Source organism: Bidens hawaiensis, unplaced genomic scaffold (genome assembly GCF_021521415.1).
Source record: "Bidens hawaiensis isolate Kalapana, Puna unplaced genomic scaffold, B.hawaiensis_p1.1 tig00000512_1, whole genome shotgun sequence".
In the NCBI taxonomy this organism is placed as follows: Eukaryota; Viridiplantae; Streptophyta; class Magnoliopsida; order Asterales; family Asteraceae; genus Bidens; species Bidens hawaiensis.
Genome location: NW_027491033.1, coordinates 4,863,124 through 4,879,925, shown reverse-complemented (window position 1 = coordinate 4,879,925; position 16,802 = coordinate 4,863,124). Strand labels below are relative to the sequence as shown.

General features: G+C 33.8%; 3 protein-coding genes across 3 annotated transcripts; all 3 read left to right on the top strand.

Annotated features, from left to right (window-relative positions):
* The first annotated feature begins 2,425 nt into the window (after positions 1 to 2,425).
* Positions 2,426 to 2,884, top strand: LOC143630524 (uncharacterized). The gene has a single exon (XM_077099519.1). The coding sequence runs from the start codon at positions 2,426 to 2,428 to the stop codon at positions 2,882 to 2,884; it is 459 nt and encodes a 152-aa protein (XP_076955634.1).
* Positions 2,885 to 5,111: 2,227 nt separating this feature from the next.
* LOC143631739 (transcription factor MYB32-like) lies at positions 5,112 to 6,322 on the top strand. Its single transcript, XM_077100402.1, has 3 exons — positions 5,112 to 5,572; positions 5,676 to 5,805; positions 5,894 to 6,322. The coding sequence occupies exons 1-3, from the start codon at positions 5,440 to 5,442 to the stop codon at positions 6,285 to 6,287; spliced, it is 657 nt and encodes a 218-aa protein (XP_076956517.1). The 5' UTR covers positions 5,112 to 5,439; the 3' UTR covers positions 6,288 to 6,322.
* Positions 6,323 to 10,858: 4,536 nt separating this feature from the next.
* Positions 10,859 to 12,378, top strand: LOC143631726 (transcription factor MYB15-like). The gene is made up of 3 exons (XM_077100396.1): positions 10,859 to 11,356; positions 11,455 to 11,584; positions 11,669 to 12,378. The coding sequence occupies exons 1-3, from the start codon at positions 11,224 to 11,226 to the stop codon at positions 12,198 to 12,200; spliced, it is 795 nt and encodes a 264-aa protein (XP_076956511.1). The 5' UTR covers positions 10,859 to 11,223; the 3' UTR covers positions 12,201 to 12,378.
* Positions 12,379 to 16,802: the final 4,424 nt, after the last annotated feature.

Sequence of the window (16,802 nt, the reverse complement as noted above, 5' to 3'; positions counted from 1 at the left end):
ATTGAGTTTGTGTAGGATACATACATGTTATTTGTTTGTGATATAACATTTTGTGTATGATCAATAAAATATTGTGTAGGAATGAAAAATATTTTTCTGTGTGTAATATACATTATTAGCGTGTAGTAATGAAAGATAATATTTTATTTGTGATATATATAATGTGTGTAGGATACATACACGTACATTGTTTGTGATATAAAAATTTGTGTAGGATCCATATATATATTGTTGTTAATTGTAATAAAATAAATTATTTTATACTTTGTAGTTTCATATATGTATTATGTAGGTGGTATTTTAATTGTGTATGTCTAAATTTTATCGTGTGTAGGTTCATTTATATACTGTATATTGTGTAGGTTCGTATATGTAATGTGTATATGGTATTTCGAATTGTGTATGTATAACTTTTTAACATGTGTAGGTTCATTTATATGTTGTGTAGGTTCAAATATGGATTGTGTATGTGATATTTCGAATTGTGTATGTGTAATTTTTTATGGTGTGTAAGTTCATTTATATATTGAATATGTTCGTATATGTACTATGTAGGTGATATTTCTAACTGCGTGTGTGCAATTTTATTCATATATAGGTTGTTTTATGTACTTTGTAGATGATATTTTTAATTGTTGTGTAGAGATTAATTATGAAAATGTGCATAACTTATCGGTCAATCAATTGTGGGGCTACAGAAGAAAGGAAACATATTTTCAAAGTATGTGATGTACTATGTTTTTTATTTCCAAATTTCCATCATTTGAAACGCGCCAATAAAAAGGAAAGTAACTCATTTTTTATGATCAGATACATTAATTGAATTTAGTTGAATTATAGATAAAGTTATATAATTAAATTGAATTATTTGTGATTGATTGAATTTTGACCAAACGGGTTTGTTAGAATTTTGATGTTGGTTATTCTTAGTTTAGAAAAAGTGATAAATACTAAACAAAAAATAAATAATAAAAATAGTACGTAACTTTCTCCATACTATGTTACTTACCAAAAATATAACAATAATATTTTTACCAATATGCCCTCAAAATAAAATAAATCATAAAGAAATAGATATATTGTGATTGGTTGAATTTATTTCTCGCACTTCTCGCTCTAAGAAACACTTCTGAAATGAACTTAATCCTATATATATATATATATATATATATATATATATATAATAAAAGACAACTTTGGTGCCGCAAGGACACTCGTTGGGCACTTGGCGGCACCTTAGTGGTCGGCGGATTTTTTTTGTATTTTTTAGTTCCAGTATCCTAACATACATAACGTAAGCCGATCAGATGACAATTTTGTTTTTTGTTTTTTTTGTTTTAGTTCTGGTACCACGGGACAGAAACCAACCGAATTCACATAAGCTCACTACATTTTTTTAGTGTCACTATCGTAACGAACGTAACGAAAACCGACCGAATGCCAAATTTGTTTTTCTTTTAGTTTTGATATATATGTAACAAACGTGACGGAGACCTACCGAATTTGCGTCTACTCACCATGTCAACGCCTGGGATTGACAACGCTCAGGTTTTACCAACGCTCGACTTTTACCAACCAACAAACCCATTGGGCCACCTCAAATTTTATATTTTTTTGTTTTAGTTCCAATAAATACCATATGTAACCAAAATCGACCAAATTTGTGTTTAATTACCGCCTCAACACTCGTGACTGACAACGTTTGGGTTTTACCATCACCAGAGTTTTACCGAGTGGCCCGACGCAATGCGCCATTTGAGCTACTAATTTTTTAAAAAGTATGAATTATTATCGAGATCGATAAATATGTCGTACTTGAATTATTAGTATTGAATTAATATGTTTTTTATCATCTAAAACCAAAAATTTCAAGTTTGTAGCCTTTGGCGAAGGGTAGTGGAGGCGTGTCATAAAAGCAATATAAGATATTCTCCCTCTTAATTCTAATGGTACAGGATGCTAGAAAACGATTGTTCAGTTGGGGAGATCGTTGAAGGTTAATGATTCGTTCCTGCACACTTTTATAAGAGCCAAAGTGGGGGATGGGAAAATGGTTCGTTTTGGGTTAGATGTCTGGTTAGGCGATGCTCCTTTAAAGCATAGATGGCCGAATCTATATAAATTGGAATCAAACAAGACTTGCTGGGTTGTGGACAAGGTAAATGCTGCGGATCATACTAACTTTTTGCAAGGTAATTGGTTGGATAAGGTTCAAACAGAAGATGAAGTTAGGGAGTGGCAGCAATGGTTGTCTGTTGGTGCGGATGTGTAGCTATTGGAATGTAAGGACAATTGGTCTTGGGTTTTGGATAAGTCCAATATGTTTTCAGTTAGGTCGGTAAAGAAGGTGATGCGTGAAGGGGTCCAATATGACAATAATTACGTGCTGAAATGAGTTAATTAGATTCCGTTAAAATGTAATATTATGGCGTGGAGGGCGAAGAGGAATCGACTGCCGACCAAATTGGAACTTGCGAAGAGAAACGTGGATATTCCGAATAAGATGTGCGCCTTAAGCGAGTCATGTGAAGAATCTGCAGATCATATTTTTTCGGCTTGTTTTGTTGCTACTTCGGTGTGGGAGGGGATCGAGAGATGGTGTGGCTTGGAGACCATTTATGCTTTTGAAGTTAGATATCTTATGGAAGTGTTCAATTTCGCTACGGGAGGTAAGATGGGAAAGAGAATTGTGCACGGGGTTATTGTTGTTGTTTGGTGTATTAAGAAAGCGAGGGACGATAGTATTTTTAATGGCAAGAAGGCTAATATAGGGAAAATTGTGGCGAGTGTTAAATCTCTCTTGTTTTTGTGGCTAAAGTCTAGATCTAGATTTAAGAAGATTGTTTGGAAAGATTGGTGTAAGTCTTCTTTGTATATGTTGTAAGGTTGTTTTTTGCCTTCGGTTCTTCTTTTGAGGACCATTTTGGTGTGATGAATAAAAGTTTAATTTCAAAAAAAATCAAGTATTGTAACGTTTTCCCCTTAATTCTTTATTTAAAGCGAAAAGATATTGTAAGCCTGTCCTTAAGTCCCAAGTCAATACGCTATTGGAATTTAAATTCTATGTAACTACTTTCCATGTAGGCCAATGAGTTTTCACATTCTTGAATCTTATTCATTGAGCATGACGTGAAGCTTATATCTTTTTATTTAGAATTGTAATAGTTTACGGTATCCCAGAGAGTTTCTCTCAAAGGACATAACTCGTGGTTCCTGGGTCTTCCCCACGTCCTTGGAAAATCCTTCTCCCCTGAGGCCACGCACTTGACACTAGTTGTGTCGCCACAATAGTCGAAACCCTCTGACATAACGCTAACAAGATAAAACTCTCGTTTTGGCTTGGATTTGTACTGACGACTTCCTAAAGGAAGCCTAATTTTTATCTTCATTGTTATAACAAACTCGGAAGGTAAAGCTTATATGTGACTGGTTGAAAGAATTCTTAAAATATACCATACAAATCTTAATTTGAATTGTATACCCGTATAAATATCTAAATTGTTGAAATATCTTTCAAATATAACGTACAAAATATTAAGTTTGAATGCCGCATTCAGATTCTACTTCAAAATAGTTTGAAGTTTCAACACTAGGCTACAAATAATTTAAATCCATACTGAATAAAGTAATCAGTGTTTGAACATTAATGAATTTGTAAAACCAAATGTTGAATCAATTACAACACTTGCAAAATATGCTAGAAAATATCGTATGATCTATTGCATGCGGGTGGCCTTTCGCCAGTGTACATGGGTGGCCGGGTCGTTAACAAAAATAATAATAATATAAAGAAAGTAAATAAATAAGAGTATAACTAAACTTATATTATTATTATTATTATTATTATTATTATTATTATTATTATAAAACAATAAGTAATCATATTAACAACGTTATGAAACCCAGGTCCAGGCCACCCTGCTTTCGTAAGCACTACGTTCGACCCACCTTTCTCGTATAGAAAATTGGTGAATGATTTAGAAGCATAGAAAATTGTAGTAAAAAATCATTAGTCTTACTTTTAATGGTCATTTTTGTGAATAAAAACATTGGTGACTGATTTTATTCCAATTTTTATAATAAAAATTACTATCTAGGGCTGTGTTTTATGACGAGATCATTAAACTAAACAATAAAAAGAGATAACAAATGTTGAACCAAACATGTGCGTTGCAGCGTGATAGCTCGCAAATTTAGACCGGAGCATAATTGCAAGGCCCAGTTTTGTTTAATTAAGTCTTTCGTATTTGTATCATTTTAGTTTACGTTTTCGTTCGTTTACGTTTATATGTATTGGGCCCGATGCCTTTATATTTGGAGCATTGGGCATTATTAATGAAAGAGGTATATGAGTAAACACACACATATATAAGGTGTGTGTATCTCATACACCAACCCAACCCAACCCAACCCAACCCTTGCATTTTCACATCCAAGTATTCTCTCTAACCCCAAACTCTCTCTAACCCCTCACCCACCTTCTAACTTTCGGCCTCCCTTACCCACACACACAAGATCCGAGATCTCGGTCCGACTAGTTGTTTCCGCCAACTAGTTGTGAGGTTGATCCAAGAACAACTAGTATCTTAGTTTGTTTTGTTGTTTGATCCGGTTTCGGGACCTACAATAATACATAAAAAAATAACAAATAAGTTGACTTAGGACCCGTGCACTGCGATGGGGCCTTTAAACCGTAAAATAATATACGTAAAAACATTAAGCCACACATGTGTTGCAACATGTTAACTCCCAACATTTAGAACAAAAACAGGGACCCTGGGGCGGGTTCAAAATTTCAAACGAAAACGGATAAATTTGCACTACATATAATAATTTTTAAATGAAAACGCGTAAATATACACGAGGAATAAAAGTGTGTGTGTGTTTGGGGGAGGGGGGGATTAAAAATCATAAACTTAGTCAAAATTTATGCATACCGGTAACATAGATGGTTCTTGACATCGACGAATGTTAACCTTTTCTAGTTAAGTGCGTGTGAAATAACCGAACTACCTTTAGCATCAAAGATTAATAAATTATTAGCCCTCATACAGAATATAATTAAAAAGTATGCTGATTAAACTCGTTGTTTTAGAAGTAAATGAGTTTACTACAATCATGAAAGTTTGTTCAAAGAGTCAATACATATAGATTGTGAGACGTATAGCCAACGTTTGGAAAAAAAATCTATACAGTCAAACAAGCATCGAACATTAATATGTGACAAACAATTAAACAGTCAAACTTGGTGATAAGGGATAATATATGGCTGGTAATCTATATAACAACCACTGAGTAGTTTCCTGGTTGGCCAACTTGTGTGGGTCACGTGACATAAACCTATTGTGTACGTTATTCCTATAAAATTGTGACTGAAAACCCCAAGAATATATTGAACAACATATTTCCATACAAAAAAAATTAGGGAGATCGAGGGAAATGACTAGAACACCGTATGTCGATAAAAATGGGAATAAAAAAGGCGCATGGAGCAAAGAAGAAGATAATAAGTTGATCGCGTATGTTGAACGATACGGCCATTGGAACTGGAGTGAAATCCCTAAGTATGCCGGTAATTAATGCATATGTGCTGAATATTACACCTTTTTCGTGTTCGAGGATGTAAAAACATTGCGTATGCATGTGCTAATTATTACCGGGTTATTTTTGTTTAGGTGTGTCTAGATGTGGAAAGAGTTGTAGGTTACGATGGATGAATTATCTTCGTCCTAACATGAAGCGCGGGAATATTACAAAAGAAGAAGAAGATTTAATTATTAAATTGCATGGAAAGTTTGGAAACAAGTAAGTTTTCATTAACTAATATTTGGTAATTAACCAAGTGTTGTTTATTTTTGTGTTTTTGATGAGATATTAATTTGCTTACCTACAGATGGTCAACTATTGCTGCTAAATTACCTGGAAGAAGTGATAATGAAATAAAAAACTATTGGAACACAAATTTAAAAAGAAGAGCTAAATATAATTTGATTGGAAATCAAAATACTGAAGAGGCAGTGGAAGTTAAAAGCGTTTTGCCAACTTCATCTACTGAATCACTATCTTCATTGTCACCGTCATCATCGTCGTCAACGTTTGGTTTTGAAAATGCAGGGAGTTTCTGGACCGATCCGTTTTTAACAGACGTTGATAGCGTGGAAGCGAATGAAGCTTCTTCAAGTTTCGATCTTGTTCACATAGATTTCCATGATGTGATCATGGATGATGAGTTTTTATGGTCAACTATTAACTTATATGATGGGTATCATAAGCAATTACAGAAATGACTTTAGTCAAGTTTACCAATAATGTGTTTGGTTTGAGTTTAAAAAAAGTCTCATGTATATTTACTGTTTAAAGATCATTAAACGAATTGGTTATCATCGGGCCTTTTCATTTTTCCCATAAGGAAATAATGTAGTTTATTTTTAACTAGTAAATAATGGAAACTGCGTTGCAAAGGATATTCATTCTTGAATAAACACGTCGCAAGTAGGGATGAGGTTTTTTTCACGAATACCTGTATCCGTACTTGTTTAGTACTCGTATTCGAACCCGTGACCGTTTATTTGGTATAGGTATGGGTACCCAGATTTACTGATTTTAGGTACTAGTACTTTCGGATATAGGTACAGGTATATGTACGGGAATTACAGGTACTCGGTACCCGTTTGGAATATGTCGTGGTTTTATTAGGATTTCCAAAACTCATAATTTTAACCGTGTTGTTATTTGGATATTCTCAAGGCTTCAAGCGGGCTTTCTAAAACTACTGATAATCAAAGTATTAAATACCAACAGTTCTAATCAAACCAATCAAACCCTAGATTCATTAACAAGGGAATCGCGAGCCGGAAACACTCGAAAGACGACCTCAACACAAGGAAAATGTTTCACTTTTTCTTCTTCAAACAATAACTAGTAACAACCATCATAAACGAATTTTATATTATATATGATTGATTTATTTCATTTTTACTTTTTGTATTATGTTTTGGTTGTGGTATTACGGTTTTTGTTTTGGTATTATAGAATTCATTGCCGGTACCGTACCAGTATCGATACCAAGTTTAGTGGAGATTTTTTAAAATAGAAAAATAGGATACCAACGCGAGTGTCGTACCTAAAGTACTCATGCTCGTACCCATACATGTACATAAAATTCGGTACATGTATGGGTACCCAATTTTACTAATTTTCGGTGCGAGTACTTTCGTGTAAATGTACGAGTGCGAGTATGGTACCAATCTCATCCCTAGTCGCAAGGCTATGTAAGGATTTAAAAGCAAAGAAAATAAACAAGAAAATATTAAAATTCAAAGATTTGAAATTTTTTAAACATTTAACCTAAAAAATTAACTGTATAAGAAATAGGCGGCATAGGAAGAGAAAAGAAAAAGGTGAAATAAAGAAACAAAAAGTTTAAAGTAAAAGAAAAGGGAAAAAAGAGTTGTTCCCAATTAAGCTCGAACCATTGATCGACTTGTTTCGTGAAGACTGGGGTGTTTACCAACTATGAGGTGTTAGTCTTTTTCTTTTTTTATTCATCACTAAGTTTTACAACAACAGTGATCATGCTTCTTAATTTGTGTATTTTTAGTGTTTGTTAATTAATGGCCCATGGCACAAGTATAAACTCTCTAGGATTCTTACAAGTATCAGTATAAACTACCTAAAGGAAGCCTAATTTTTATCTTCATTGTTATAACAAACTCGGAAGGTAAAGCTTATATGTGACTGGTTGAAAGAATTCTTAAAATATACCATACAAATCTTAATTTGAATTGTATACCCGTATAAATATCTAAATTGTTGAAATATCTTTCAAATATAACGTACAAAATATTAAGTTTGAATGCCGCATTCAGATTCTACTTCAAAATAGTTTGAAGTTTCAACACTAGGCTACAAATAATTTAAATCCATACTGAATAAAGTAATCAGTGTTTGAACATTAATGAATTTGTAAAACCAAATGTTGGATCAATTACAACACTTGCAAAATATGCTAGAAAATATCGTATGATCTATTGCATGCGGGTGGCCTTTCGCCAGTGTACATGGGTGGCCGGGTCGTTAACAAAAATAATAATAATATAAAGAAAGTAAATAAATAAGAGTATAACTAAACTTATATTATTATTATTATTATTATTATTATTATTATTATTATTATTATTATTATTATTATTATTATAAAACAATAAGTAATCATATTAACAACGTTATGAAACCCAGGTCCAGGCCACCCTGCCTTCGTAAGCACTACGTTCGACCCACCTTTCTCGTATAGAAAATTGGTGAATGATTTAGAAGCATAGAAAATTGTAGTAAAAAATCATTAGTCTTACTTTTAATGGTCATTTTTGTGAATAAAAACATTGGTGACTGATTTTATTCCAATTTTTATAATAAAAATTACTATCTAGGGCTGTGTTTTATGACGAGATCATTAAACTAAACAATAAAAAGAGATAACAAATGTTGAACCAAACATGTGCGTTGCAGCGTGATAGCTCGCAAATTTAAACCGGAGCATAATTGTAAGGCCCAGTTTTGTTTAATTAAGTCTTTCGTATTTGTATCATTTTAGTTTACGTTTTCGTTCGTTTACGTTTATATGTATTGGGCCCGAGGCCTTTGTATTTGGAGCATTGGGCATTATTAATGAAAGAGGTATATGAGTAAACACACACATATATAAGGTGTGTGTATCTCATACACCAACCCAACCCAACCCAACCCAACCCTTGCATTTTCACATCCAAGTATTCTCTCTAACCCCAAACTCTCTCTAACCCCTCACCCACCTTCTAACTTTCGGCCTCCCTTACCCACACACACAAGATCCGAGATCTCGGTCCGACTAGTTGTTTTCGCCAACTAGTTGTGAGGTTGATCCAAGAACAACTAGTATCTTAGTTAGTTTTGTTGTTTGATCCGGTTTCGGGACCTACAATAATACATAAAAAAATAACAAATAAGTTGACTTAGGACCCGTGCACTGCGATGGGGCCTTTAAACCGTAAAATAATATACGTAAAAACATTAAGCCACACATGTGTTGCAACATGTTAACTCCCAACATTTAGAACAAAAACAGGGACCCTGGGGCGGGTTCAAAATTTCAAACGAAAACGGATAAATTTGTACTACATATAATAATTTTTTACACTACATCCCTCAAGAGTAGTGATAGCCACACTCTATTTGCCCGAGTAAAGTAATAGTTTGATATCAAGACGTCATTCATATAGTTAAAGTGTTAACACATGCTTTGTTGCTTCCTATTTTAGGTCCACCAATATTATCCGATAGTGGGGTCTCAAATATGAGAACACACATGTCATCATTAAAAAAAAGTAAATAAATTAATAAGTGTGTTCACATTATAACATTGTTCACACTTCACATGTAAAGAAAAAAAGGGGAAGCAAGGTGAGTCTTGGTATTTTCATTGACGTCAAGAGTGATATGTCACTATATATTTATGGGGTTTGCATCATTTAGTGAATCATTAATGCGTGTTTCTTGAAATTTCTCAATTTTATTAAATGTTTTCAGATATCACAATAAAGATAATTGAGACATATACGAGAACGAAACAAATAACAATTTGGTATAACTTAACAGTTATTAATTTTTATTCGATTGGCTATCTAAAGAGTGATAACACTATTTTCAAATACGTCACCGTGTTATTAGTTTTTATTTTTCTCAAATATGTGTCAACAAATAACTAGTGTGATAACACTATCTACAAATATGTCACCGTGTTTTTTTTCTAGCTACCTATGTTTCACAAATTTTCCCATTGTAAACAGTGTTGTAGAAATCACTAGTCGGGCGGTGGGGGTAAGTACTAGCGATTAATCGAAATTAGTCGAGGTTCATCGGATTGTTATATGGAATAGATTGATGGGCCATCAAGAAGGCACAAGTGCAGAAGATGGAGGTAGCAAAGATGAGAATGCTACGCTGGATGTGTGGGCACACAAGGTTAAACTGAATAAGAAACGGTGTGTTTCGGGAGAGATTAGGGGCAGCTAACATATCCGACAAGATAAAAGAGTGGAGATTGAGATGGTTTGGACATGTGAAGAGAAAACATACAACGAATCATGTTAGATATGTAGAAAACATTACTATAGATGGGAGGAGGGGTAGAGGCCGACCTAAATTGACTTGGGATGAGTAGATTAGACATGATTTGCTAAACCTAAACCTCTCCGAGTACATGGTTAAGAATATGAATTCTTGGAGACGTATAATTAAAGTTAAGAATTTTAGAGAGACATGAATACCTTAGAGGCTTCTCTTTACCTTATTTTTGATCACACACCATTATGTTATTTTCTTTTCATATATTATATATTTTTATCTATTTATGTATTAGTATTATTATTTTTACTACATGCTATTATTAATTATTAATTATATTATTGTTGAACTTTGATTTCCTCTTATATCCTCTCATACATATTTTTTTGGAGCTTAGGGTCTCTTTGGAAGCCACATCTCTATCCCAGTGGATAGATTTGGATAGATGTATAGTGTGCCTACATCTCACCCTACCCAAATCCTACTTATAGCTTTGTTATTTGTGAGATTCCACTTAATATAATTGATTGATTGAAATGTTTTGTTTATAAGAAAATATGGTACGATGATAGGGACGAGTGCATTTCAATTTTCAAAGGTTTCAGATTGGTTGGAGGATGAAATGTAATGTAACTAGAGAGAAAAAAACTGATCGATATGTAAAGGGTGTGGACTAGAGTTGCAGTGAAGATGATGTGGGAATTAAGGAGTTGAACTCTGAATATCTTATCACATCCTAATCTCTTTTAATGCTTTACCCAAATCCACAAATTGTAAAATATCTAATTAATCAAATTTAATTTATGTGCTAGCTTTATCTCATGATATTATATAAAATGGTGTGTGACGCCAAAAGTTAAGACAGTGTGTGGATATTCTTGCTTCACAGAATTTTCTTGTATGGACCCTTAGTCAATATGTCGTTATCATCTTTATTATTTTGCCAATACTCACTACCATAAGTTTAGTACCTTTCGTGATGCACGTTTTTCCTGTTCGTGTTTCATGGCCATAAAAGCCTCACCATCATTCACAGAAATCAAAATCTGATCCAAAATTAACACACACACACACACAATTATTATTTTCCAAGAGTGTGTGTTTGTGAAATTAGAGAGAGAGATGGTGAGAACTCCAAGTTGTGATAAGAATGGTATTAAGAAGGGAACATGGACACCTGAGGAAGACAAGAAACTGGTGGATTATGTTGCTGCTTATGGCTGTTGGAACTGGCGACAACTTCCTAAGCATGCAGGTTTAAAATTTAGACAACAATTTATTTTTAGTTGTTTAGGAAAGACATGAAGTTTACCTTAGTTATTAGTGTTAACATGTGTTGATGGTTATATATAGGGTTGTCAAGGTGCGGAAAGAGTTGTAGACTTCGTTGGATTAACTATTTGCGACCGAATGTGAGAAGAGGAAACTTTAGTCCGGAAGAGGACAAACTAATACTAGAATTGCATCAATCGCTCGGAAATAGGTTTGTTCTTGCTAAAATGTATAAGTTCATGTTTTAAGGTTAGTTGGTATGTTTCTAAAGCTTGTAATTTCATGATACATGCAGATGGTCTACCATTGTCAAACAACTGCCGGGAAGAACAGATAACGAGATTAAAAACCACTGGCATTCATCCCTCAAGAACCGTTCAACCAACTTCAAATCAAAACCGGCTGAAAGAATCAATTTAAGAGTGGGTAGTCGAAAGGAAGGTGCGACGAATGAAGATTTTAATATCGACTCATTGTTGGACAATGCTGCTCACAATATACTCGAAAGCACTCCAATTGTTACATCACCACTGCCATCATCATCCACCATATCATCACTTTCTCATAGTGATTGTTCAGGCATAAACATCAAGAGCTTTGGTGTGGAAGACGACGCATGTTCTACACAGATGATTGGAGAAACCGGTGGTGATTTTTGGACCGAGCCATTTTTGCAAGATTTCGAGGGAAATGTTAATTGCTCCACTGATGATTTCTTGAAACCTTTTCTTGAGCTTGGGATTCTATATCCACCATGTCCCATTGATGATGAAGAAAGTTTCTGGTTTTATGGGCAACACATGGCACAAACAAATGCCGTAGTTTAATTGTGAAGACCAATCTAGTTCTATAACAATAATAATATTATCATTGAGATGCAGCATATTTTACTCTTGCTGTTTAAATGATTAAGTTTTAATAAGCTTGTTTTACTAACTAAAGTCCATCTTCGTCCTAGGATAATGTAGTTATTTACTTAAAATGGAAAGTTTTCTTTTGTAACATCTCATGATCTATGCTTCTCATATAAATTAAGAAACAAAAACATGATACAATTCCTCATTACACAATAACATCTCCCTCGTTTACACGCGTTCCAGAGTGTATATTTTCTATTATTTCGATTCAAAGAGAGTACGAGATCAGAGACAAAATTCCCTATCTCAGATCCTGAACAAATTATTTTAATTCATGTTAGTGATTATTAACATATCATTTATTAACTAGGTTATAATGCTATTTGGATAGAAAAAGACAGGGAAATTAACGAAGATACTATTATATTGTTCAAGAAAATGTATTCTTATCTTCAAACCAAAAAGCTACTTTTTTTAAAGCAAATTAATCAGATGGAAAAGGTCTAGCATATCGAAATAATTACCCTCAACGAATCATCTTTAAACATTTAGTAATTCTTACAGCTTTATGAAGGCCAATACAAAAGGGATTTCCAAAAAAGTGCGGAGCTGATCCTTTCCAGCTTCTGAGATACCCGGGCGTTTCATGCTCCTTTTCACACATATCGCAGAACTTCGATCTGTGTGACTAGGTCATGAAACACTTCCCATTCTAATGGATAGGCATTCGATCTTCCCTTTGCTTGTAGAAGAGAATTCCATCGTTCCAACACTTCATCCTTGAATAAGTTTGAAGCATGCTACACTGAAAATTTTTCAAAAAGTGTGTATAAAAATGTTTTTTAAAAAATGGTGGGCTTTTTTAAGGTTTTTCACAAATGGTGTAACCGTGGTTTCAAACCATGGTTTGGGTTTTTTTTCTCATGTGTGTCGGGTGAGTTTTCAGAAAAACAGTAAAGTAAGAATAAAATAACACAAACCCGAGTTTCAAACAACGGATTAAACACAAAATATAACCTAATACCACTTTTCTTTTTTGAGATGGTTTTGATGTTCAAGCCGTGGTTTGAAACCACGGTTTGTTGTTTTTAATTATTTTTTTTGGCAAGTATAGAATGTTCACATGTGTTACTCTTGTTTTTTAGTCAACCCGTGGTTTAAGACCACAGTTTGATTATGAATTCTCTTCAAAGTCATCCTATCATTTCTATAATTAAATCGTTAGGAGCTTCATAACCTGTGTTGTGAGATTAGAAAATGAATCCACGAGTATTTCCTGGTCCAAGTAGTTCTGATTTGTTATTTTTAGGTGAAAATTATCGAGCCTACCATTTGTTTCATAATAACAATTTTAGTCAAGAACCCCTAACAGTCCGTCGTGACCGGCGATCAAAAATTTTGGGAATGCGTTAGACGTAAACCAATACCAGAGAACGTCATGCGCCACATACGTGTTGCTGGTTTTGGCGGTGTTGCTGAATGCGGTTACAAAATGGTTGATAATCATCTTGTAACCGCGTTAGTTGAGAGGTGGCGTCCGGAAACACACACATTTCACTTCAAGTTTGGGGAGACCACAATAACCTTAGAAGATGTACAAGTTCTATGGGGTCTGCCGATTGGAGATAAGGTTGTTTCTGGTAGAGATACTAGATTAACATTTCCCGAGCAACGGTACCTGTGTAATGAACTATTAGGATTGCATGTTGAAAAAAATGATTTTAAAAATCAAAAATTAAGGTTAACTCGTCTTACGGCTGAACTAGGAAATGATCCCAAGCCTTTCGATCGATGCTTCTCATTTCTCTAATACTCCATCAATACTTTCTTCCTTGCAATGTGCTTCCAGTAGACCAACAGAGCCTTTTCAAACTCACACCCTTAGACTTGCTCATAAATTGTTGCTTCTAACATGGCGTAGGCAAAAACGATGATATGCATGTGGCTCCTTCCACTCCTCAAGATTCTGCATAGCATTCATAATACCTTTGTGCCTATCTGAAATAACACATAACGGTCGCATACTATGATTTGCAATATGCATCCGAAATTGTTGCAAAAACCAACCCCAACTTTCCACGGTTTCTTCGTCAACGATTGCGTAAGCTACCGGTAGTATGTAATTGCTGGCATCTTTTGTGACTGCAATTAACATTTTGCCTCGGTAAGATCCATTCAAATGAGTACCGTCTACACATATAATAAGTCAACAATGATGAAATGCGTCGATGGAAGGCCCAAAAGCCCAGAAGACATACTTAAATGTCGCATATTGGAATGACCCATCTGTTTGATTAAATCTCACCAAAAAACCTATTTACAATTTGAGAATTTTGTGCTTTATCACACTAAATAGTAAAAGTTGTAAGATGTTACATCTTGAGAATCTTGCAAATACAAAACAAAAGCATGCATCTAGATATATTATTATGTAAAGTGGTCAAAAACATATCAATCCATGGTCTTGAACCACGAGTTGATTAAAAAACAAAAACATGCATATGAATATGAATATATTCTGTACTTGCCAAAAAAAAATAATAAAAAACATCAAACCGTGGTTTGAAACCACGGCTTGAACATCAAAATCACCTCGCTTACGGACAACAGTATTAGGTTATATTTTAGGTGCAATCCGTGGTTTCAAACCACGGTTTGTATTATTTTATTCTTACTTTCTTGTTTTCTTAAAAGTCAACTGACACACTTAAGTAATAAAAGACAAACTCACACTTTCACCATTTTTGAAAATACTTAAAAAACCCCACCATTTTTTAAAATACTTTTATTGGAAGCACTACTTCTGAAAAATTTTCATACTACACTTCGTCATCATCACAAACTCACACTTGCTGATTGCTAAACTTTGTTCTATTTTCTCTTTAGCCATCGCAAGGCTGCTGTTGCACCCAATTCAATTGGTTTACGCGCTTGAAATGTACGATCGATATGTACGTCCATGTTATCTATCTTGTTTTTTTCTTCTTTGGTTTCTTATTTTCAAAATTACTACCAGCTAGCATTAATGGAGCTGTAGTATTCTTCCACATACATTATGGATTTGCTTACCACAAGTATTGCTAATTAAAGAGCCTCAACAATTCCTTTTGTAATCATTTGTTGCATCTCACCTTTCTTAACAAACTGCTTAAAAGTCATGGGGAGTTGCATTTGTTTCACGATTTTCAGCGATTCTTTTCAGTTATTGGAGGGTCCGCTAGTCACTGCCTAGTCACATTCACATTTGTATTTCCTTTATTTGACATACTATAGACAATTATATAATAAAAGTTGAGGGTACTTGAGAGGAGTGTTGTTTGTGATTAATATGATTTAGACTAGTTAAAACTTAAAAGTGTAAATGACATGATTGTGCAGAACTAATGGAACTTAACACATTTTACAATATATATATATATATATATATATATAGAAAATAGTTCAAATAAAAAACAATTGTTTTGTGAGAAGTGTAAGAAGACTTTAAAATAAAGTACACCATGTATATAGGACACTATAACATGTAAATATGAAACTATACAACATTTAGAAACTATCAATCTCAACCACTAGATCCTAGATCCAATGGTGTAGATATATTCTTATGTTTCTCACAAAACTATTGTTTTTTACATTAACCATACCATATATATATATATATAGGGGATTGTTCATGCGAGAAGTGATGTTACAACGAGAAGTGTGAGAAGTCGATTTGAACCATTGATGTTGTTAATCAATGGTCATTAACGAAAGTGGCATTTTTGTAATTAATAAGAGTTTATTATAAAGATTATGTTAATTAAAAAGGGCAATATAGTAACTTGTGTAACACAATTAAAATAAAATAAGAATATAACTCCCACCATTCTTTCTTCTTAAAAGCTTCAACCTTTGATTTTCATTGATTGCTAATTAATTGAATTCGATTCATTTTATTTCTTTAATTTTCTTTTATTTCAACTATTATTACGGTACTATTATTTTCTGTTTTTAGTGTATTTTTCAGAGTACATATTGCATATCGTTGATTCTTTTTACACGTTTATTGAAAATATTTATTTATAAGTTACAATTTTATAACAATGTAATTTATTATTTCAGTTTAAAAATTTATGTTAAATATAACATTTTGCGTTGGTTATAACAATTTATGTAGGACACGTAAATATTGTTTGTGATAAAACAGATCATCATCATCATCATCGTACTCAGTATATCCCGCCAATAGCAAAGCTATGGTAGGGTCTGAGGAGGGTAAGATGTAAACAGCCTTACCTCTACCCCATAAGGATAGAGAGGCTGCTTCCGGTGAGACCCCCGGCTCGATAGTAGTTTTGCATCAAGCCTTGGACATAAGGCACATAGCACTCAATCATCGGGACCGGCTGATCGGTGCATGTACCTTTGTCTTTCGGCTATCAACGCCACTACATGATGCCTGATTAACCGTCCGTCACTTTTAACGTTATTTTCACGAGATTAGTAAAATAACGTCAAAATTAGTGCAATTTCACTTTTGCCCACCCAAGGGTTCACACATCTTGTTAGTAAAATAACAGATTATGTAGG